Here is a 22,979-nt window from a genome sequence, read left to right as displayed (position 1 = left end):
GGAAATATTCTCGGAATCGGACGAAATCAAGACCCGGCATCCTATTTTTCCACGAAGCTTTCGAACACCGGGAAGGACCGGAGGGGGCCACAGGCCCACGGGACCATAGGCCGGCGCGGCCTGGGTGTGGCCCGCGCCACCCTATGGTGCCGCCGCCTCTTCGACCCTCTGACGCCGCCTCTTCGCCTATAAGAAGCCCCTGGACCTAAAACCTAAAACCTCGATACGAAAAAGCCACGGTACGAGAAACCTTCCAGAGCCGCCGCCATCGCGAAGCCAAGATCTGGGGGACAGGAGTCTCTGTTCCGGCACGCCGCCGGGACGGGGAAGTGCCCCCGGAAGGCTTCTCCATCGACACCACCGCCATCTTCATCAGCGCTGCTTGTCTCCCATGAGGAGGGAGTAGTTCTCCATCGAGGCTCGGGGCTGTACCGGTAGCTATGTGGTTAATCTCTCTCCTATGTACTTCAATACAATGATCTCATGAGCTGCTTTACATGATTGAGATCCATATGATGAGCTTTGTATCGCTACTAGTTGTGTGCTACTCATGTGATGTTATTAAAGTAGTCTATTCCTCCTGCATGGTGTAAAGGTGACTAGTGTGTGCACCGTGTGGTTCTTGTCGTAGGCTATGATCATGATCTCTTGTAGATTGTGGAGTTAATTATCATTATGATAGTATTGATGTGATCTATTCCTCCTTCATAGTGTAATGTGGACAGTGTGTGCACTATGTTAGTTCTTGGTTTATTTTGCAATGATCTATTATGCTCTAAGGTTATTTAAATATGAACATTGAATTGTGGAGCTTGTTAACTCCGGCATTGAGGGTTCGTGTAATCCTACGTAATGTGTTCATCATCCAACAAAAGAGTGTATGTAGCACATATGAGAAAGAGTTATTTATTATGCGATCAATGTTGAGAGTGTCCACTAGTGAAAGTGTAATCCCTAGGCCTTGTTCCAAATATCGCTATCGTCTGCTTGTTTCTTGTTTTCTTGCGTTACTACTGTCTGCGTTACTACTGCTCATACTTATTCATACCACCTGTATTTCACTATCTCTTCGCCGAACTAGTGCACCTATTAGTCGTGTTGGGGACACAAGAGACTTCTTGCTTTGTGGTTGCGAGTTGCATGAGAGGGATATCTTTGACCTCTTCCTCCCCGAGTTCGATAAACCTTGGGTGATCCACTTAAGGGAAACTTGTCTGCTGTTCTACAAACCTCTCGCTCTTGGAGACCCAACACTGTCTACAAGAATAGAAGCTCCCGTAGACATCAAGCACTTTTACGGCGCCGTTGTCGGGAATGAAGGAAAGCTACACCATTTTCTCCCTCGTCAACCACGCGCCAGTTGTGGACAGCAAGCACTTTTCTGGCGCCGTTGCCGGGGAGGAAAGGTAAAAGGTACTCACACTCCGATCTCGACTCATGTGTAAATCTTGTTGCTTCTCCTTACGCAACCGAGTTACGGTTTCTATGTCTTTGTTATGAATATAGTTTTGTTACTTGCTCACTTTCTTGATCATGCTAACCCATTCTATCTTGTCCGTATTTTCATAACATAGATCATCACTTTTTGGCACTTTTCGATTTTACGGCTATTACCCCACTTACCTTTTTATGCTCACGTAATGAAAAAAAAAGGAGGAGACTAAAATCTAGGGTTTGTACAAGTCCGTTTCCAGGGTGCCGGCCGTACCCCAAACTCCCGTGCCCTCCGCTACCTCAAGCCGCAACTAAAGAGGCGTCGGCGGCGGTAGCAGCAGCTGCGCCCTGTTCGCCGCCCTCGTCGTCCAGTCCAGGAGCCGCAGAGGCAGCAGCTCGGGGAGCTCGCAGCCGCGCCGGCCGGCGGGACGGCAATCTACTGCCCAGTAGCTTCGGATAGAGGCCCCTCTTCCGGTTCGAGGTATTCGAGGATCCTCATCTTGTTCCTCTGTTGTGCGGCAGGATGAATTTATTGCTAGCTCGTAGCGAGCTCACACTGGCGTATGTTGGTTTTTTCCATCCTCCAAACTGTTGCGTAAGCGTATCTCTAGTCTTGCACAAGATTGAAATGATAGGAAGGCAACCCGTTACCCCAATTACTATGCTAGTCTACTAGGTGCTGTGAGTTTGATCTATTTTTGGTGATGATAATTAACCTTGTACCTAGTCCGTAGTGTTTATGGGTGTATAGCTTGCCTTTTGTATTCCTGCCTTTCTTCACTTACATTTCGTTTGTCGGGTAGGTATGCATAATTTAGTTCTATCGTTACATCTTGCTGTATCATCAGATTCTTGTTTGCTACGAACTCCTGAATACTCTAGACATTACCAGCCCACAGGGTAACCTTACGCCAGAATGTTGAATACTTTCTATGCTAGGTTTTCTTTCTTCGTACTGAAATGTGGTTTATTTCAATCCTTTACTTGCAATCAAACCTTTGGGGTATCTATTCCTGTGTAAAAAGTGGAAACTGTAAATAGAACAGCCTTTCATTTGGGTTAACTGTAATCTGAAAAAGAAGAGTATGCTTTAGTGCACATTTAAGTTATCCATTCACTTTTTTGTGACAATTTCGTAACTCCAGTAATTGGCATCTCAAGCCTGTGTGTAAGTCGTCGATATGCATGTGGTGTCCCCTAGCCCTAGGCTGAGATTTACTGTGCTGCAATTTAGAACTTTATTCATCACGTCTGGAGAATGTTTGCTTGTGGAACTATGCTCTCCGGTTTAAATGCTATGTTGTTTAAGAATCTTGCTGTTTCAATCTGGTTACCGCATTAGTTAATTCGGTGTTACTCAATATGCCACTTGGGATATGTAGTTTGAATTTGGCAGATTGATCATGCCTGTTTTACATTCATCTTCAATCTTTGCATAAATATTAGTATGTATTATTGACGTGGTTTATCCACAAGTGTACCGGCAGGAGAAATTATATCAACAGCTTTGTCACGATTCACGACAAAGAACTCTTGATTTCCAGTAGCTGTTCTCTCTGGGAGTTACATTGAGCATTGGGAATACTCGGCAATGGCAGAGGCCAGCCCAAGAACAGAAACGTCAACAGATGATACTGATGAAAATCTTATGGTAAGTCTATTCTTATTCTTGTGTCCGAGCTGAAGTATTGTCTGTTATCTGAGATATTCGGTGTGAACATGAATTTTCTTCTTTTATTGTATGAAGTGGAGAAGAGCCTAATCGTTTCTTTTACTGAACTAGTATATGAGTGATCGTAATGACAGCCTATGATATCAAAAGTGTGTTTATCTAATTATCTTCATTTAAAAACATCTGTGGCTATGTGTTCATATTGATAAAGTGAACAATTACAAGAAGAGTGGCAAGAGTGATGCACCAAATGTAGGGGATGTTTTGTGAGACAATGTGAGGATGTTTTGTAAGATATTTATATACTCCCTCCGTTCTAAAATAATTGTCTCAACTTTTTCTAGATTCGTATGTATCCACAAAAATGCGTCTAGATACGTATCTAGACAAAATTAAGACACTTATTTTAGAACCGAGGTAGTAGCTTGCTATTCGTTTAATGATCTGTAATTATTGTGCAGAATGTGTAAACTAAATAGTCAACAAGACCGTGCTGCTACTTAGGATTTTCTTTTTGAAAATATCTTGCTATGAGAGAACTGCCCTTACAACACAGGGTAGATTGTAACATGTGTGGATTCCATTAGGCCTCTTGAAAAGTGCTTAGGGTACTTCAGAGCATTAATAGAATGAAGCCTTCATATTTGATAATCCAATAGAACCATGCGCTTCGAATGGCTGATGTCGTAAAACCTTACGTTCTCCACTGTCTTTCCAACAAGCGGTGTCAAAACACAAAAGAAAATTAAACTAGTCTTGATTTTATGATAAAGTGGTGGAAAAAATCTCTTCATCTCTCAACATGAAACATGGGGGAATCTAGGAGAGTAGAAATAGGAATAATGTGAGCTTGATAGTTATGTTATCATCCGCAGCTTGAACCAGGACAAGATGCCCTTGCTGTTGTTTCCGACTCCAGTGACAGATCCAGAGAGAAAAATGGAGATCAAAAGGTAAAATTTATCAAGTAGCTTTCTCCGCTTTCATTCGCATAGTTGCTATTGCAACTTGCAGAACACTTTGCTGATAGCTTATGTTGTTAGACAATGCGTCGACTTGCTCAAAATCGTGAGGCTGCAAGGAAAAGTCGTTTGAGGAAAAAGGTACTTGAATGTTACTGTTAGCTTCTGTACTAACGACAGTGCTTTTATTATTTTCAGCCTTTGGTTCGTTTGGTATTTTGTTCTACTGCTTCTTTAAATTATGTTATTTTTGTATAATAAACTGTATTTTGTTATGTGGTCTCTTTTTTCTTCTATTGGGGTTCAGTAAGTGTTGGTGCTAGTCCAGTACACACAATATATTGCTGAGAAAATAGAGGATTGGATAAATTAGAGTAGGCCTGTGTATAATTTTGAGGTTAGATTGAGCTCAGGCAGTGCTAGGGGTTTTATATGTGAAGCTTGTAGTATGAACTAGTTGATAAGTTTCTACTAGCTGGCTTCTTAAGGAGCTTTCAGTGAGATGCTGTGAAGACTTCTGGTGACCTGTTACACTAATGAGTGTCAAAATGAAAATTCGTTTATGGAAAACATAACAAATCTAATTCATTCCTACAAGTCCACTAGACATTTTTTCCACACTTTTTCTGTAGATTGACCAGGGCCATTATGTGGTGTTGCTATTTGTAATGTTGCTCTTTTTTGTAGGCGTATGTTCAACAGTTGGAGAATAGTAGGTTGAAGCTTACCCAGCTAGAGCAGGAGCTGCAACGAGCTCGTCAACAGGTTTGCTTTTATTGCTTGTCACTGTTTTGAGTTCTGGTTGGATGACTGCAGTTGAAGTTTGCTTCTGCAAATTTTCTTTGCAGGGTATCTTTATATCTAGTTCAGCAGACCAGTCCCATTCCAAGAGTGGAAATGGTAATATTAGATATTTCCAGTGATAAATATTTAATCATTATTTTCCACATAAACTATTTGCTTAATCATCACCGTGGAAGTTTCCAACCTATACTTGCCACATTCTGTTCTTTTTTGATAAAGAATCAACTCTGCCTTTTGTTACAGGGGCATTGGCTTTTGACATGGAGTACGCACGGTGGTTGGAAGAACACAATCGACAGGTTAATGAGCTTAGAGCTGCAGTTAATGCGCATGCAGGCGATAATGATCTGCGTAGTGTTGTTGAGAAGATCATGTCGCACTATGATGAGATTTTTAAGCAAAAGGAAATGCAGCCAAGACAGATGTCTTTCATGTGTTATCAGGCATGTGGAAGACACCAGCAGAGAGGTGTTTCTTGTGGCTAGGAGGTTTCCGACCTTCTGAGCTTTTAAAGGTGTGTAACGCAGCCTTATGATTTAGTTATATTCTTTTGGAATATCAAAACTCATCTTATTGACTTAAGCAATGTTGCTCTGGAAGTTGTTAGTGTAGAATGAGGAAATTGTCCCAAAATACTTGTCATCTACACTTAAAATGCAATTTTAGTCACTTATAGATGACCTTATTAGAAGGGCGGGCCTGGTGCAGTGGTAGAGCCTCACCGCCTGTGACCGAGAGGTCCCAGGTTCGAGTCACGGTCTCCTCACATTGCACTTCGTGAGGGTAAGGCTTGCCACTAACACCTTCCCCAGACAGTGCGGGAGCTCTCAGCACTGGGTAGGTCCTTTATAGATGACCTTATTAACTTGAGTCATCTTATTAACTTAAGCAATGTTCCTCTGTTTCAAAATAGATGACCTTATAGACCCTTCAACATTATTCAAAATACTTGTCCTCTACACTTCAAATGCAATTTTAGTCGCTGTATTTCTGTTTTACCCTTCATCAATGTCAGAGAAAAATGAGCCATTTAAGTCTTCTTCTGTTTACCTGCCTTGCTTTGGGGAGGGAAAAGAGGGCAATTTAATACCTAAATGAAAGGCAATATAGACATCTCACTCTCACTCTTAATTCCTGTGCCCAACTATAAAAGGACGTCTATTTTAAACGCTGGGAGATTATTATGTGTCCTATATTATCTGGTCACGTTAATTAATATATGGTAAATTACAGATTTTGAGAATGCAACTCCATGCGCCTACTTTGCATCCTCTTGGATTTACTTGTTACTGAATATAATATGCTAGGAATTTGGCTCCTTTATTTGTTCTGTTTTGTTTTTCAAGTGCTGGTGAATTTATTGATAAATTACTGATAAGCAACGAAACTGCAGCTTCTTTCGACTCAGCTTGAACCTCTAACCGAGCAGCAGCTGTCAGGGATATGCAACCTTCAGCAGTCATCACAACAAGCTGAGGATGCTCTTTCACAAGGAATGGAGGCCCTTCAGCAGTCTTTGGCAGAAACATTGGCTGGGTCTATTGGCTCTTCTGGATCAACAGGAAACGTGGCAAACTACATGGGTCAAATGGCCATGGCCATGGGAAAGCTTGGAACCCTTGAGAATTTCCTTCGCCAGGTATTTGCTTTGCTTCAAATATATCTTTAGTAAAGAGTACTGTGGTATAAAATCGCAAGGCTGGAATATATGACTTCCTGTAGGCTATAGTTCGAAATCGCCTGCTCAATCCTGTTTAACTGTGCCTTCATGACTGGTGTGTTTATGACTCCTTTCTTGTTTTAATTACACCAAGGCTGACAACCTGCGGCAGCAGACTCTTCAGCAGATGCAACGGATCCTGACGACTAGGCAATCTGCCCGTGCATTTCTTGTCATAAGTGATTACTCATCACGGCTTCGTGCCCTAAGTTCTCTCTGGCTTGCTCGACCGAAGGAATAGAAAGCTAATCTCATTCTGACTGCAATGCATTTTCGCAGTTTGGGAGTTGATGGCGATGACAGTCATGCAACAGACTTGATTCAGAGAAACTTGCACATACTATAGTCCAAAGAGATGATGTGTTGAGGTAGCTTAGCCGTATAGTGAAGTTGAGTGCATTAGGCGTGAAATTGCTGTTTCATTATTGCCTATACTAGTACCCGGTCCGTCCTAATTGCAGTGTGTCATTAGATGTTCATTTAGAACCCTTTTGCCGCTAATCAGTTTTATTGACTGCTGAGTATATTTGACATCTTGTTGTACAATGCCATGGTAATAATCTAGCGAAGTGTATATTACCATTTGGTTGCATCAATTTTCAGGGCCTGAATTATATTTCTGTATTTGTACAACTGTGTTAGACTAGCACTGCTACACTGGTGACCTATGGATTTGATGAGATTGGAATCTAATCGTTCCTGAACTTGTTAAGAATTCCTTCTGTTTCGGCCTAAGAGGACATTTAGGTCGTAAGGCTCCCTTCCATTGGAAAATATGAGATGAACATGTTTTTGAAGAGTTATCTTGGATCAACAATTTGTTAAGCGATACTTTGGGTTATGTTGCATTTTTTTTTATATTTTTCGATTGGTTTTTGTATGAGGCAGTTGGATTTGTGTTTTAAAATCATTATATAACATAACCCATAAATTGTTGAACTAATTGTGGGTCAACATTGTACGCAATGAAATAGTATTCATCACATTTTTATCTTGATCCATCAGTGCATACTTATATATGCACGTGATCATTAGTTGTAAAGATGGCAGCAAGTGATAATCTATTGGTAATTCAAAGTTGAACCCAGGTAAACTATAATAACATGGTTTTCAGTCTTCTATACATATGGCATGGAAATACATATTTAACAATAATGTTCTTTCCTCAACAATTGTACAGCCCTTGACATGCGTAGATAGAAATTCAGGTGTTGCTTTGCGACGTTTCTAGCATTTTAGACAAATCTATATCTAGGCAACTTTCTCTATTTAGGGTATTTTATTTCCATCTTCTGGAACACAATTTTTTTTAGGAGCCGAGAAATAATCTCTAGAAACAACTGATTGCACAAAATATTCCCGCAATTACTGATAGATATGAACTAATACTACCTCTGTCTCATCAAAAGTGTCTCAACTTTGTTAAAATTTAAATGAATCTATCTACTACGTGGAACGCAAGCAATACTAGACCACGTGACTACTGTAAAAAGACTCATTGAAATACCCTAAACCCACCTTGTGAACCACTATATATGTCTGTTTGGAGGGTGACTGTGACTGCCGACACGGTATTTCACATCGCTTTCTTCGCCGCCACCGCCGCTCGATACCGTTTGATTCCGGTCTATTCCAGCCACCATTCTCAAATCGCTGTCGCCACCCTCTTCCTCTGCTCGCTCTACCTCCTCCCACCATGGCGGTGCTCAATTTGCCGCGTGGAGTGCGGCCGCAGCTCGGCGTAAGCGAGGCGCCCGCAGGAGACCTCGCTTGAGTGGCGAGCACGTATCTCCGACCAAGCGCACGCCCGTGGAGCGTTGTTCCGGTGCAACCAAACTCCCTCGCCTAGAACGGCCTCCTCCCGCTACAATGAGGCGCCTTGTCCTAGCGGCATGCGTACCTCCTCTGCTTTCCCCATCGACCTCGACGAAAACACCGACGAGGACGAGGGCGAGGACGAGGCGGGAGCTGCGCCATCTTGCCATGGCCCGGCGCAACTTCCTCACGACAGTCATCACCGATGTTTGGGACAAGGCCAAGCACCTCTGCGAAGCCGCCGAAGAGGAGGAGCGGCATGTGTGCAAGGCCTGAAAGGCGTCCATTTGATCGGAGACGGTGAGACACGGCTACGTCCTCATTGACGACTCCGCATGAAGCATCGTCGCCGCGGCATTCGCCCCAGTCGAGGTGAAATTAGTTAGTACCCAGGCTAGCTTAATCTAGCTTTTAGGAACTAGTTCATAGTTAGTTCCTCTTTTGGATCGTTTGAATTAGTTTGTAAATTAACACGGAATGGAATACAAGTTTGAAAATAAGGGCGAAGTGCTTCTAGCTCGAATTTGGAGTTCATATTTGTCGTATTTGTTCTATCATGGCCATTTTTAAGACGCAAAAGGGTGATGCACGGTACCACAAGCGGGTTTTGCGGTTTGCTCGTTTGTGGTATCTGCTAGAGATGCTTCAAGGCTAAGTTCATTGGGTGCATCAATAAAATGCTTAAATGTTGGTGCAAATTAAGTAAACTGTTCCTAACTCTTTGGAATTCAGTTCGACTATATTTTTAATAGAAGTACATCTGAGAAATATTGCACCTACAACAGTACGGCAGTCCAAGCAATGTGCAATATAGGTGGGTGAGATTTGCAAAGATGCGTATATAATTGAAGGAAAGCGTGAGTTGCTGAAAGAATGATAGAGATGTTTGAGAAAAACAGGAAGATATAAATATATGATACCAATTTGAACTAAAATTCATGCATATTGGTTGCAAACCTTTTGTTTTCGGGCTCTTTTGATTCGTATAATAAGAAAAATGTAAGAATAGAAAATGTATCGGATTAGAATGCCCATTTCTACTTGAATCATATGGACATTCTCTTTGATTGTGGTGAATGAATTTTCTACGAGGTCTAACCTAGTACTTTTTTTCTTATGAACTTTACAGTGCGAGATTTTTATGGGATTTTTTCTCTACGGGATATGATCCTACATTATGAATTGAACGGCTTTTGTAAGAAAATTTTCATGGGATCTCAATCCTCAACAAGTCCTTTGTAAATTCCATGAATCAAAGGAGCGTTAAATGAAGTGAATATATTATCACATAGTGAAAAATCAGACTGCAAAAATCCTTGCCTCGCTAACTTGCGAGTTCGCAAACAAAAGAGTAGATCCGCCGAGCACAGCCATGCGATCAGTGATGGACGGCTGAGAGAGGGCGCGATCTGTTGACTAGTCCACCTTACAAGCAAGGAAGAAGAAGAGGGCCCAGCCCAAGCAGCAGTAGGCTGGCAGCGAGTGTTCTGTGTTTGCGGTGCGCAGATCTCATCTCAGGTCGTCGGGCCGGAGACGACCACCGCCACCATGGCGCCGTCCCTCCCGACCTCCATCCTACTCCTTCTCGCCGCAGCCTTCACCGTCGCCGCCGCTACCTCCACCTCGCCGACTGCGCCGGAGGACAGCATCCGGGTCGTCTCCGCCGAGAAGAGGGTATGTTCTCCGTCCCGAATCCTCCTGATTAGGTGGCCGTGAAGTGGAGCGACTGTGTTAATACTGACTAGGAGGGTTCGTCGCGTCGCCGACCTCGAACCATTACTCAAATCTGGATCGCAGTTCCGTATCAAATTTAAGGTCTCGCTCAGCGATCCAACTCCCGTACCGTAACCATGGAAGGATCCGAGCTGAACTGATTAGTGGCTATGTGTGTGTTCTCATCTCAAAGATCCGATGCCTTGTGCTAGTGCTAGGATTGATTTTTTGGGTTTAGGGTTTAAGAGATCGTTCACGTCCTGCACACAACACATATTCCCTCTTTCAGTAGAGTTTCATTACGTATGGCATACATCTTGGCTGCAAAATTAACCACACCTGCAATTCACCTACCTGCAGATCGACCTGACTGGACCCATCGTCAAGGTGTACCTCACGCTCAAGGTAAACCCTTCCACCCAATCACACCCCCCTGCCATAAACTCCTCCTCTTCCGTGTCTCCACTGACACTCCACCCTTCGCCGCCAGGTCCATAACCCAGCGACTGGCTCTGATGCGTCGCACGTCCTCATCGCGTTCACGCCCCTGGAGGCCCAGCATCTCGCCATCGTCAAGGCGACCAGGGCCGAGGGGAAGCGCAAGAAGAAGGTGTACGTGCCACTTCCGGTGGAGCCCATCGATCTCGCTGCCAATGCCCCGGACGGCGCTCGCCTCTACTCCGTTTCGCTGAGCACGCCGTTGAGACCCTCCGAGACGACTACCATGGAGGTCTTTTACGTGCTCACACACTCCCTGGAGCCCTTCCCCGCGGAGATCACGCAATCGGAGTCCCAGCTGGTCTACTACCGCGACAGCGCAGTACTCCTGTCGCCGTACCATGTCGTGGAGCAGGTCACCTACGTCAAGATGCCGAGCAACAGGGTAGAGTCTTTCACCAGAGTGGATCCCACCTCTCGTTCGGGCCCCGAAGTGAAATATGGCACGTACAAGGACCAGCTTCCGTACGCCTACTCGCCGATACTCCTGCACCATGAGAACAACCATCCGTTTGCGGTTGTCGAGGAGCTTGTGCGCAAGGTGGAGATTTCTCACTGGGGGAATGTCCAGGTCACCGAACAGTATAAATTGAAGCATGGAGGTGCTCGGCACAAAGGAGTCTTTTCAAGGTTAGCTGCTACCGTCTTTCAACTTGATAGTTTTTGTTTGCATATCTGGTTCGTTTTGACATCCAACCAGTGGAACTGTATTATTTTAGTTAAATGCCACTGTCTATCGTTCCACTAACATTATTACAATTGCTGAAGCTCTGAATCAAATGGCTCCACCAAACTGCGTCACATTTACTTGAATCCTTAACTAAAAGAGGCAATTGAATGTCCTAAATTTTGACTATGATTGCTGTAGTCAATTACAAATTATCTCTCTGATTATATGTCAACTTCCTCCAACAGTATAGGTCTAGTAGCTGTGAGATAAACAATAAATTTATTGCAATCTGCCAGTATTGCTTTGTGTCTGGCTTTTTCATGTGGAAATCAAACAGGAGTAGGCAAATACATGAACTGAGAACATGCCTTATGGACTTGAAATCAGGATCTTTAGATTCCAAGCTATATGGAGTATTAAGAAATCTGTCATCATGTATCTCGTGCTGGTCAATTTATTTAGTACTCCCTCTGAAAGGGTTTATAAGCCCTATGTGTATCCCTAGATTGTTAATTTTACCAATATAATATAAAATGTATAACACAAAAGTTATATCATTAGAAAATACCACATCTCAAGGTTCTAATGATATATCCTTTGTAATTTATACATTGTATTCTGTTTGTTAAATTAATGATCTAAGAATACGCTCAAGACCTATAAACCCGGATGGAGGGAGTACAATCCTTTGTGGTTACTCATTTATAATTTGTTGCTAGGCTCGAGTATCAGGCGAGGCAATCTATCAGCGGAGCATCATCGTTTAAGAATCTTCTTGCAAGGTTGCCTCCTCGAGTTCATTCAGTTTACTATCGTGATGAGATTGGTAACATCTCCTCATCCAATCTCCGTACTGATTCACACAAGGTATGGGATATCTCTCCACAGACATCAACTTTAATACTTCAGTATGCTAGTTAGTGGCAAGTACGATACCTGTTTACTTAAATGTTAATCTTGAACTAATATTGCCACATAATTTTTCGTTAATTCAGTCAGAACTAGAATTTGAGCCAAGATATCCATTGTTTGGTGGCTGGCATTGCACGTTCACCATTGGCTATGGTATGCCGCTGCAAGATTTCCTGTTTGAGTCAGAAGATGGCCGACGTTTTGCCAATCTAACATTTGGATGCCCTCTATTGAATACCGTCGTTGATGATCTTACTATCAAGGTAAGTCTGCACAAAAATCCAACTCTGATGAAACATACTCTAATTAATGGTCAAGAATTGGAGTAATATTGTATTACTCTCTCCGTCCCATATTACTAGTCATGTTCCTTGCATATCTAAGCTCTCCTTGAAATTCTCGTTAACTGAAGTAATTACTAAAAGAGCGAAAGTATATTCTTGATAAAGAGACCGGATGATGGTAGTAGGGAAGGTAGCTCTTGCTCTTTTTTATGTGCATCTTCGCAGCCTTATTAAACCTTGTAATGTCACAGATTGTGCTTCCCGAGGGATCAAAGAGTCCACAAGCCGTTGTTCCTTTTCTGACTGAGCAACATCTTGAGGTAATCCCATCTTTCCATTAACTACCTGAAAAAGAAGTTTACTCGTACCGAGCGGAAACTTGTTCTGGTTTGATATCGTTTTTTTTTCCTTTCTTGAGTCTCAGTTCTGATTATGGTATATATGCGACTGATGCAGACTAGTTATTCCTACCTTGACGTCGTTGGGAGGACAACAGTGGTGCTGAAGAAGAAAAACGTAGTAGGAGAGCACAATGTTCCTTTCCAGGTACTTTGCTCAGCGACTCAGATTGGCCTTGTTTATCAGGTCTTGTCGCTACCTATCATCATCATTTTTGTGAACTGCAGGTGTATTACGAATTCAATCCAGTCTTCATGCTGGCGGAACCGTTGATGCTGATATCTGCGGCGCTGCTCTTCTTTGTCGCCTGCATCGCCTACCTTCACATGGATCTTTCCATCGGGAAGTCGCAAGCCTCTTGAAGTAAAAAACTGCCGTGGATCCACGAGGGAATTTTGATGTGTTGTCCAGTGCTGCGAACTATCATGCATGATGATCCAACCTGTGGTGCATTAGTTTCTGAGAGTTTTGTAGAACAAGCATGATTGTTGTAGGAACTGAGATAGTGAGCATCACCTGCAGTGTATCTGTGCAGATCTGTATTGGATGTTGATGCAGAACTATTTGCTGATCAAGTTGTGATCTGATAATATAGCCAATACAACATATTAAAAACAAGCAGGTAAAGATATATAGCCCAAAATTAAGGTTATACAGGAGAGTATTGATGGTAACAAAACCTATTGCTATTCGGGATTAAATTAACAAATTCTGGCAAAGCAAAATCCTGAGATTAAACCTACAAATTCTGGTGAAGCAAAATCCTGAGTAACAAAACCTGTTGCTATTGGGATTAAACCTACAAATTCTGGTGAAGCAAAATCCTGAGTAAAAACTGGTATACTAGTTTAGTTTGGTTAAAATTTCGTTTCAGATTAGAAAAAAAAGACTGACTCAAAAAGTTACAGGAAATCAGTGCTGCAAGCAAATTTCATTTCAGATTCGAAAAAAAAAGACTGACTATAAAAGTTACAAGAAAACAGTGCTGCAAGCAAAAAAAAATAGTGATAAATTCTGGTGAAGCAAAATCCTGAGTAAAAACTGGTATACTAGTTTAGTTTGGTTAAAATTTCGTTCAGATTAGAAAAAAAAGACTGACTCAAAAAGTTACAGGAAATCAGTGCTGCAAGCAAATTTCATTTCAGATTCGAAAAAAAAAGACCGACTATAAAAGTTACAAGAAAACAGTGCTGCAAGCAAAAAAAATAGTGATAAATTGTTGACAGTGGGATTTGAACCCACGCCCTTTCGGACCAGAACCTTAATCTGGCGCCTTAGACCAACTCGGCCATATCAACTTTTCTGTTTAAAACAAACATAACTCTCTTTTATTCTCTGTTCTAGCCACCCTTTTCTAAATTTTTTCTGAAAACTTGTTCCCAAAAAAAAAAAAATCTGAAAACATTTACTGCTACCACTACCTATCGAATCGTCTTCCAAACCAAATCCCCCAAAACCCCAGCTAAGCCAACCCTAGCAATGGCGATGCCAATGTCCACCCACTGAATCACTGCGATCCTCATCCCCGGCCGGAGCCCGAGGATGGGTTCCTCTCGGTCGGGGGACAACACGCCTAGGGCGCGGCGGGCGCTGGCGGCCATGAGGGCCCTCGGCTTCACCAAGAAGCCCACCCTCACCGTCCTCAAGCGCCTCCTCAGGGTCTACGGCAACAACTGGGCGCTCATCGAGGACGAGTCCTACCGCGTCCTCGCCGAGGCCATGCTCGACAGCCAGCAGGTCCCTTCCGCCGCCCATCCTCCATTCCCTAATCCACTCTCCTGTGATACAAATGGTTTTCGTTTCGGCGCGGCGTATGGGTTTTCAGGCGACCGGCGATGGGGGGTCGGAGCCGGAACCGGTGCAGGAGCACGAGGGGATCGACGCCGACGACAACGATGTGGCGGGAGGAGACCCGTCGGGCTCCCTGGGTCCCCCCTCGCCTCCGCCCCCCACCACCGCCATGGAAATGGTCGTATCGCCTCGTTCGCAGGCCAGAGCCTCGACGAGGGCGCTAGGCAAGAGGCGACACAGGGAGACGGTCGATGCGGATGTCCAGCTGGAGGATGCCGTCTTCCTGAGGGAACCCAACCCTGTGCCTGTGCCTGTCGATATGGAAGTGCAGCCTGGCCTGAACGGCCGCCGGTCTCGCAACACGTCCTCCTCCTCCGAGGAGTTGTTTCGAGATTTGCCTCCGCAGCAGCCCGATCAAAATCCTGAACAGATTCCAGGTTCGAGCGGGCCTTTGACCCTTTTTTCCTTCCACGTTAAGGAGATAGATTGCAGTCTTTTACTTTTAGATTATGATGATGACATTGTACTTTTTTGCTTGGTAAGTTGGTAGCGATCGGGTAGTATTGTTAAAACACATAAGCACTAGTTCCACAATTTGCTCGAATTCTTAAAACGCTCTCCCAATGCTATATGTACATCAATGACACCCTTGTTAAAAATTGCCCCCAATGCTGTTTCCATCCTTTTAAGTTAACTAGATGATACCCCGCGAGTTGCTGCGGGCATGTTTGTTTAAATTCTTTTATCGATGTATGTACAATCAAGGAAATAGGAAATCATTGGACTAAGTGCTTGGGGTTTGCTCTTATAGATACAAATACGTTGTTCTTTTATCAAATATATCCTGCAAAACATTGGTAGATAGAAAAATGAATCATCATTCTCAAGAACAAAATATCGGTGATCAACATCTCACTTTTTTAATGAAAATTCCATACAATGCTAATTTGCAAGCATTTAATGAACTTGACTCAAATTTGACACAGAGCAGATGGAGAACTCACAAAATAGAGTTACTCAATCATTGGTGTAATAATTTCTTACCATGATATGCAGAAAAAAAACATTCAAGTCGAGAAGCCGGCCCTGAAAAAATGATGGTGCATACATACACGAGGGAGTTGAAAACCCGAAACTAACTGAGTGACGAAATAATCATAATTGTAACATGTGAACAACAAATTCTGAAATCGGTTACTGTTAACAGATTATATGATCTGTAAGTATATGGCATTCGTAAGATGATCTGTACTGGTGAGTGAACTATACAGTCTTCGATGATAACAGAATGCATCATGTACACACATTTCATAGGAATAGTCTAATGCTACGTCCTGGTCTTTTGTTTGTTTCCCTAAAACACAACTACAGAACCTGGGCTTAGTAGAATCATCGGCCTGCAAATATTTATGGGAGAAAACCAACTTCACTTGAGATGATGAGATAAACAATCATTAGCAGTACACCCTGCAAGCATATTTCGGCCAATTTTATCATTGTCCTGTGAAACAATATTTTGTTTTACTTAATCGATTCTTTTCTTAGCACCTTACCAATGCGAATAAAACAGAAATGTACTCACCTGTCCATACTCAAATCTTCCAGAATCTTGAAAAGTATAGATCTTCATGTATCGATCCAAACAATATAAATAAATAAGGGAAGCAGAAAACTAAGAATGAAGAGAGGAACTTATATGGGCACAGTTGCTATATGACGCCAAGTCGCCAATCCCTCGATAGCTGAGTCTCCAACTGAGCCTGTCCAGACCAGGCATGGAGAAGGCTCGATATGAAGGGTACTCAAGCAAAAGCATGAGTGGTTGTTATAGTACATCTATACATGTGGTGCGCCGATGAATAGGGAAGAGCGGAAGAGGCTACTATTTCTAATGATGGTGGTCAATTTATAGGGTTGAATTCTGAATCAGGCGCTTCTTATGTCTCTTGATTTGTCCATCAATACCTTGGCTGATACAATGGATGGAGGAGACGAAGGGACCTAGCACCAGCCATTTCTGCATTTCGGTTTTTCCTATTTTGAAGAACCACCGGAGGCATGGAACAAAACGGAAGCACGAAGCTATAATGGGAAAATAAAATCCGCATAACCTTCTCGTATTCCCGGACAGAAATCATGGACAGCAATAGAGAGTTCATCGCCGGGATTGCTTGGAAGATGAAGCCTCATACTCCATTAGATGCGCATTATGGAGGATGTAGTTATGAGCCGCATGTTGCTGTCCACTTGTGAAGACGTAGGTAACGAAACAAAATGCAGAAACGGAAATTGAATGCTGAAATGGAACATAAATTAATTGCTTAGTTGGCATGCATGTCTGTGCGTGAGGTAGACGTGGGCATACAATCAATAAAAAACTGACCAAAGTGGCATGCTTGCATGTCGAGAGAATTACCCTTAGTGGGTTGCTCCAATTTAGATATTATACATTATAGATTTGTTACATACGACTTGTCATGTCAAAAAAAGATACGGCTTGCTGAACCTTGGAGGTGCCACCTGCCCAACCTTTGCTTGGTGAAACTCTTGTAAAATACGTGTTAAATATGACTTTGGTCAATCACATCTTGCTGTTATATGTTCTTTCAGCAATGATCTTATTCTGATTGGACTCCTTCAAACTTTTAAAGGTGCTAGAGACAGGACAATTCAGAGATGCAGAAATCGGGAAATGACTACTTCATCTGTAGAGCCAACAAACAGCGCACTGAATAATGGAATGCGATCTGGAGTTGGAAATGGGAAGGAAGCTCCTTGTCTAGACATTGAAGTAGCATCATCCGCTATGGGCGAGGTCAAGATGTCGCTGAAATGCAGTGTCAACCCATCAAAGTTCCGCATGCCCGCTTTAGAAGCAGTTTTCAAGCTGGTTGAGAGTAAATGCCTTCGCTCATACAAGGTTCTTCCTCCTGATTTTTCCATCCGCAGCCTCATGACCGAGATATGCCAGTGTGTTGTAGAGCGCAATACGCAATCAGATGGTGCTGTTATTGGCAGCAGGTCAGAGGATGGTAGAAATAGGAAACAGATGGCTGCAGAAAAACTATTGGTTTCTAATGGCTCAGAGAGTGGTCCAGTGAATTCGACTCCATCCCAGCAATGGCATCTTGCGCTTTCTACATTGAGGACTAGCCATGATGTAATGGATATATCTAAGGGAGAAGAAAAAATAAGGATATCAATTGTAAATGACTTCGGGAAAGAAAAATGCCCACCTTCCTTTTGTTATATACCACGAAACCTTGTATTCCAGAATGCTCTTGTCAGCATGTCACTTGCAAAAATTGGTGGTGAAGACTGTTGCGCTGATTGCTTTGGCGACTGCTTGTCCTCACCTGAACCATGTGCTTGTGCAAGACAAACTGGCGGTGAATATGCATATACAGTAGAAGGTTTGGTTAGGCCAGCATTCATTGATGAGTGTGTCTCTATGAACCGCTTCCCAGAAGAACATCAGAAGGTGTTTTGTGAAACTTGCCCGCTCGAGAGGTCTGGAAATAAAGCTTCACCAAAGCCTTGCAGGAGCCACCTTGTTAGAAAATTTATTAAGGAGTGCTGGAGCAAATGTGGCTGTAACATGCAATGCGGTAACCGTGTGGTTCAACGTGGCATCACATGCAATCTACAGGTAATATTTAATGTTCTTAATGGAACGTAGATTGATGGGGCGCTAGCTTTCCTTCATTTTCTGTGTGATGTGTGCTGATTATACTGATGCCGGATGGTTTTCAACTACTTTAACTTTTTTATCTAGGTTTTCTTCACTGGAAAAGGGACAGGCTGGGGGCTCCGCACTCTAGATAAATTGCCAAAGGGAGCTTTTGTTTGTGAATATGCTGGGGAGATACTAACAAATACAGAACTGCATGAAAGGGTCGTTGAGAATATGCAGAATGATAGGTATGTGCATCCAATACTTTTGGATGCTGGTTGGTGTTCTAGAAAGGTGCTGAAGGAGGAAGAGGTTTTATGCCTGGATGGAACGTTTTATGGCAATGTTGGCAGATTCATTAACCACAGGTGCGTCTAGCTCTTTGTGGTTTTTGTTATGTTTTTTAATGACAACATAAAAGATGAATCTTATAAATTGTCTTCCCCAAAATAATCTGGCTATAACAACACTCCATCATGTAGATGCTGTGATGCAAATCTAGTAGTGGTTCCTGTTGAAGTGGAGACCCCTGATCATCACTATTATCATGTAAGCTACCCTTGACAACTGTACCTGTGTTAGACTCTGAAAATACCGTAATATAGACACATCATGTTGATGTTTTTTTGTTGATATTTATAAAAACAGCTTGCATTCTTCACAAGCACCAAGGTGGAGGCTTTTGAGGAATTGACATGGGTATGTGCTATATGGTTTCCTAATGTCAATCCATTATGTAACCTTTATTTATAAATAGGAAGGTGTGTATTTTTCAATAAACTCCCATAATGTATGTATAGCTGCAAAATGTGAACGAATCACGTGGGATTTCTGTCTAAATGATGTTGAGGTTGTTTTGTGTTTCTTGGCTTCCCTAATGTATGTATATCTAGTGGGCTTGCTGTTGGCTTTATTTTCTACTAGTTGTATCCCAATATTTTTTTTTGTACAACAGTATTATATATTCTTCTAAAGTTAAAGTGCATAATTGTTGCAAGATAAAAGAAATGTCGACATATTAGATCCGCAATAGAAGGCACTTGCTTATTGAGATGGTGCTGGTTTTCAGGATTATGGCATCGACTTCGACGCTGAGAAGCAAAAACCTGTGAAACCGTTCGAATGCCTATGCGGGAGCCGATACTGTCGGGGAAGGAAACATCATCCGAGTACGTGTTTGTTGCTGTTGTTTGGGGTCGAAAACGACTACCGGGCACACATTTTTGAATGCCTTTTTGTTTTTGGTTTTGCAGGGAAGAAAAGTGCAACAGCTGCTGGTGCGGACTGACCTGTTGGTTGTCTAGGGAGAAGGGAGTGTCAAGGAGTGCAATGGAGTTACCTGTTGGCAGTTGCTTTTTGGGTTGTGTACTTTGGACAAGGGATGGATGTCTGACGATCCCCCCCCCTGTAAATGTTATAACCTATGTAGTATTAGAAATGTATGTACAGGTAGTGAGAAGTCAGGTTATCTGGAATGAAATTGGGTACCGGGCCTGGCAAGGCTTTGGATGACCTATTGATTAATTTCTACCAAGAAAGAGGGAAAATAAATAGATAATATGTGCAAGTGAAATATCTTGTTCTCCATCAACCAATCTAACGATGTTGAGTCTATGTGAAGGGAGCTAGATCGAGAATGTGTATAGTTAAATTAAACTGAGGATATCATGTTTCAGTGGAGTGGAGCAATGCGGAAAACCAAAACTGATCATGGTGCATATGCACCTGGTATGTATAAAACATATTTCAAAAAGTAAAAAAAATTAGGAAAAAAATTTAGCATGTAGAGGGACATGTTCTATGTGTACACATAAAGTTTCACGTAAAACCAACAATTTTTGTACCATGTGTAAAAAAGACAAATAATGCCTCGAGAAATAGACTATTTTAACACCAAAAATTTGTCTTTTTAGTACAGGGCACAAAACATATCGGTTTTTGCTGAAACAACTTTGTGAACATGTAACATGTCAAGGTATACACGAGGCATTTTTGTTTTTATTTTTTTAACATTTGGAAATATGTTTAATATGCATTTCAAATAAAGGGTGCATATGCACCCGGGTGCAGAAACACCCTGTCCGGAGCAATGTTGATACTTTAACTGTTATAAAAAGTTTTAAACATATTATTTTGGTTTATTCTGAGCTAATAGTTTTGGGAATTGTGTTTTGGCACATGGGAGCATATACTCTCTTTATTTTAAAATGCATGTTACATACATTTTGAAATTTTAAAAAATTGAAACGAAAAATTCGAACGTACATCTTCATGTGCTACGCGCTCACAAAGTTGTTTCATAAAAATCCGACTTGTCGTGTGACGTGAGTAAAAAAAGAAAATATTCAATGCTGAAAATAAGGCTTTTCAGGAGATAAATTTTCTCTTTTTTACACAGACCACAAAACATATTGGTTCCTCGCGAAACTTGACGAACGTACGTATATTGTGGAGATGTACATGTAGAATTTTTTGTCAAAATTTTTCGACATTTCGAAATATAATTTTTTAATAGAGGGAGCATATGCACCCGGGAGCCGAATTGAATTTCCGAAAGAAAATACTCCAACGAATCAGTCAGAGTCAAGCTGGCGAGTTAAATTAATACTCCAAAATACTTGTTAGTTATGATTTTGTATCATAAAAATATATTACACATGCAAGATTAAATATTGTTCAAAGGTTTAAACCTAACCACTACTAATATATGCAGGTAATTTGAAATGGAGAGTGTATTGAACTTGATTTCATTGGAGAAACCACGAAGGAAGCTAGGCCAAAATAAAAATACATTAAAACGGGAACAACTTGATTTTGTTGGAGAAACCACAAAGGTAGACAGTCACGGTGAAGGTATGAAACAAAGCGTCAGAATACTTCCAACCTTGTATTACAAACTGAAATAAAATCAAACAAATCGTAGTAGCTCTCCATAATCGAAGAATCACATGACTTGCTGGCTTGCCGTAGGCCGTAGCCAAATCTTTTGATCTGTTAAGTACCTCCTCTTCCATTTGACTTTATACTTGTGTTCCCATGCTGCAGGCCATTTTTTCGGTGTTGCTTCAATAGTTAGAGCCCAAAAATCAATCCAATGGCATATATTATGCACCATTGCCACAGAAAAATACTTATCATTGACCCTGTATCCCAAACTATTTTGGCTTGCTTGACTACTGGTAGATTTAAACAAATAGAGACTTTTCTTTGATATCTATCTTTCCTTCTTTTTTTGGGTTATATCTATCTTTCAGTTGGCGTGCAATATGCCAATATGCTAACTTCAAAATACTGCTTCAGATAGCACAGGTTATTTTATACGTTTTTTACGCATGCCAAAAAACACTCCAAGTAACATAATTTATTCTTGAATATACATCCCACAGCACCATTTTTTGGGGCTTGTTTTACAGTACCTTTTACCACTCCTCATAAATAGAGAGGTATGGTTTAAGACAACGGTCAAGATTAAACGAGGTAGATTAGGCCCGACAGCCCAGCAAGACCTAGAGATAAAAAAAAATAGGAGTATCCAACGCGGCCCAAACAATTGGATGCTACAGTTTTCCAGGCAGAGGACACGACCTCCAGCTGCCAGAAATGTCGCCGCCGCATCCAGCGACACCGCCACTGTCCTGCATCACGGTCGACCGCCGCTGCCACCAGGTCGGCCCTGTCCTGCATCGCCGGAGAGCGACTCCGCCCTCAGGTCGGCCCCGTTCTGCATCGCGGGCGACCGACGACACCACTAGGTTTGCCCTGTCCTGCTTCGCCGGCCAGCGCCGCCGCCAACAGGTCGGCCTCGTCCTGCTTCGCCGGAGAGCGATGCCGCCACCAGGTCGACCCCTGCATCGCGGATGACCGACGCCGCAACCAGGTTGGCCCCGTCCTGCATAGCAGCATAAGCCGCCACCAATCCCGCCAGGTACATCGATCCCGAAGCATCATAGTAGAAGGTATACTATTGTTGGTGTCGTCGCTGATGCGGTTTAGTTCATGGCCAGTGGTAAAAAAGTTCTTGTTTCCTGAAATCATAGCAGCCGTGAACCTGAGACTTCACATTATTCAGATTATGTGCGCGATGTTGCATAGCACATAGCTGCTTCTAACTTTGCAGCGAATTCCCTTTCGAAAACGAGAATCTAAGGGAACTGTAGCCAAATTCAGTCAGCTAGATATTAGTTTCACTGAGTAATAAGAATTAATGATTTAATATCAGTGGTTCTTGCATCCTGGCTCTGAAAAAACAGAGCAGAGAGGAGGGGCGGGTATAATTGTTCAGTGTTTGCCAACAATTCGTGTAAAATTCATCTGTCCTCATCTAAAAAGTTTAAAAGAAATTGCTGGTTTATGTATGGTCTCTCTTGTTTTATCGCTAGGATGATTGTACCTTCAAATAATGGAGATTGTCATAGCCCATAACACGGTCGGTCTATTTCCTTTTAATTCTGTTGTAGTTGTTTTGTTCTCTCTTTTCATATATCCATCTTAAATCTTACTCATTTACCAAATTTCTATATACATGTCGTGGACTGATTTCAGACTGTTTTATTTAGTCATGAATTATGTCATGTGTATTTTGAAAGTAATCATTGTTAATTCAGTTTCTTCTTTGATACTAATACTGATTGC

At 42.2% G+C, this 22,979-nt stretch overlaps 3 protein-coding genes and 1 non-coding gene across 4 annotated transcripts; 3 read left to right on the top strand and 1 right to left on the bottom strand.

Moving 5' to 3' along the window:
• Positions 1-1,828: 1,828 nt before the first annotated feature.
• LOC124661737 (transcription factor HBP-1b(c38)-like) lies at positions 1,829-7,225 on the top strand. Its single transcript, XM_047199619.1, is given in 10 exon segments — positions 1,829-1,915; positions 2,911-3,085; positions 3,982-4,059; positions 4,150-4,209; positions 4,756-4,833; positions 4,917-4,968; positions 5,116-5,268; positions 5,271-5,386; positions 6,266-6,511; positions 6,687-7,225. Coding segments are annotated over 9 exon segments (990 nt in total). The 5' UTR covers positions 1,829-1,915; positions 2,911-3,025; the 3' UTR covers positions 6,834-7,225.
• A 2,675-nt stretch (positions 7,226-9,900) lies between these two features.
• LOC124666744 (dolichyl-diphosphooligosaccharide--protein glycosyltransferase subunit 1B-like) lies at positions 9,901-13,510 on the top strand. Its single transcript, XM_047204075.1, has 8 exons — positions 9,901-10,081; positions 10,481-10,525; positions 10,611-11,248; positions 12,008-12,155; positions 12,284-12,463; positions 12,736-12,804; positions 12,941-13,030; positions 13,111-13,510. The coding sequence occupies exons 1-8, from the start codon at positions 9,956-9,958 to the stop codon at positions 13,243-13,245; spliced, it is 1,431 nt and encodes a 476-aa protein (XP_047060031.1). The 5' UTR covers positions 9,901-9,955; the 3' UTR covers positions 13,246-13,510.
• Positions 13,511-14,100: 590 nt separating this feature from the next.
• TRNAL-AAG lies at positions 14,101-14,181 on the bottom strand. The gene has a single exon. It is a non-coding gene; the product is annotated as a tRNA-Leu (tRNA).
• Positions 14,182-14,319: 138 nt separating this feature from the next.
• LOC124660637 (histone-lysine N-methyltransferase SUVR4-like) lies at positions 14,320-19,871 on the top strand. Its single transcript, XM_047198470.1, has 8 exons — positions 14,320-14,620; positions 14,709-15,111; positions 17,326-18,323; positions 18,450-18,715; positions 18,830-18,896; positions 18,996-19,046; positions 19,417-19,516; positions 19,601-19,871. The coding sequence occupies exons 1-8, from the start codon at positions 14,426-14,428 to the stop codon at positions 19,633-19,635; spliced, it is 2,115 nt and encodes a 704-aa protein (XP_047054426.1). The 5' UTR covers positions 14,320-14,425; the 3' UTR covers positions 19,636-19,871.
• Positions 19,872-22,979: the final 3,108 nt, after the last annotated feature.

The sequence above is a fragment of the Lolium rigidum genome, chromosome 6 (assembly GCF_022539505.1).
Source record: "Lolium rigidum isolate FL_2022 chromosome 6, APGP_CSIRO_Lrig_0.1, whole genome shotgun sequence".
NCBI classification, from domain to species: domain Eukaryota; kingdom Viridiplantae; phylum Streptophyta; class Magnoliopsida; order Poales; family Poaceae; genus Lolium; species Lolium rigidum.
Note: the sequence above shows the minus strand (reverse complement) of the source record. Positions and strands in the feature narration are given on the sequence as shown.

Coding starts and splice junctions, on each gene's coding strand:
- LOC124666744 (XM_047204075.1), top strand. CDS start 9,956: ATGGCGCCGTCCCTCCCGACCTCCATCCTACTCCTTCTCGCCGCAGCC. Junction 10,082..10,480: donor TCGTCTCCGCCGAGAAGAGG/GTATGTTCTCCG, acceptor ACCTACCTGCAG/ATCGACCTGACTGGACCCAT. Junction 12,805..12,940: donor TGACTGAGCAACATCTTGAG/GTAATCCCATCT, acceptor CGACTGATGCAG/ACTAGTTATTCCTACCTTGA.
- LOC124660637 (XM_047198470.1), top strand. CDS start 14,426: ATGGGTTCCTCTCGGTCGGGGGACAACACGCCTAGGGCGCGGCGGGCG. Junction 18,324..18,449: donor GCATCACATGCAATCTACAG/GTAATATTTAAT, acceptor TTTTTTATCTAG/GTTTTCTTCACTGGAAAAGG. Junction 18,716..18,829: donor GGCAGATTCATTAACCACAG/GTGCGTCTAGCT, acceptor TCCATCATGTAG/ATGCTGTGATGCAAATCTAG.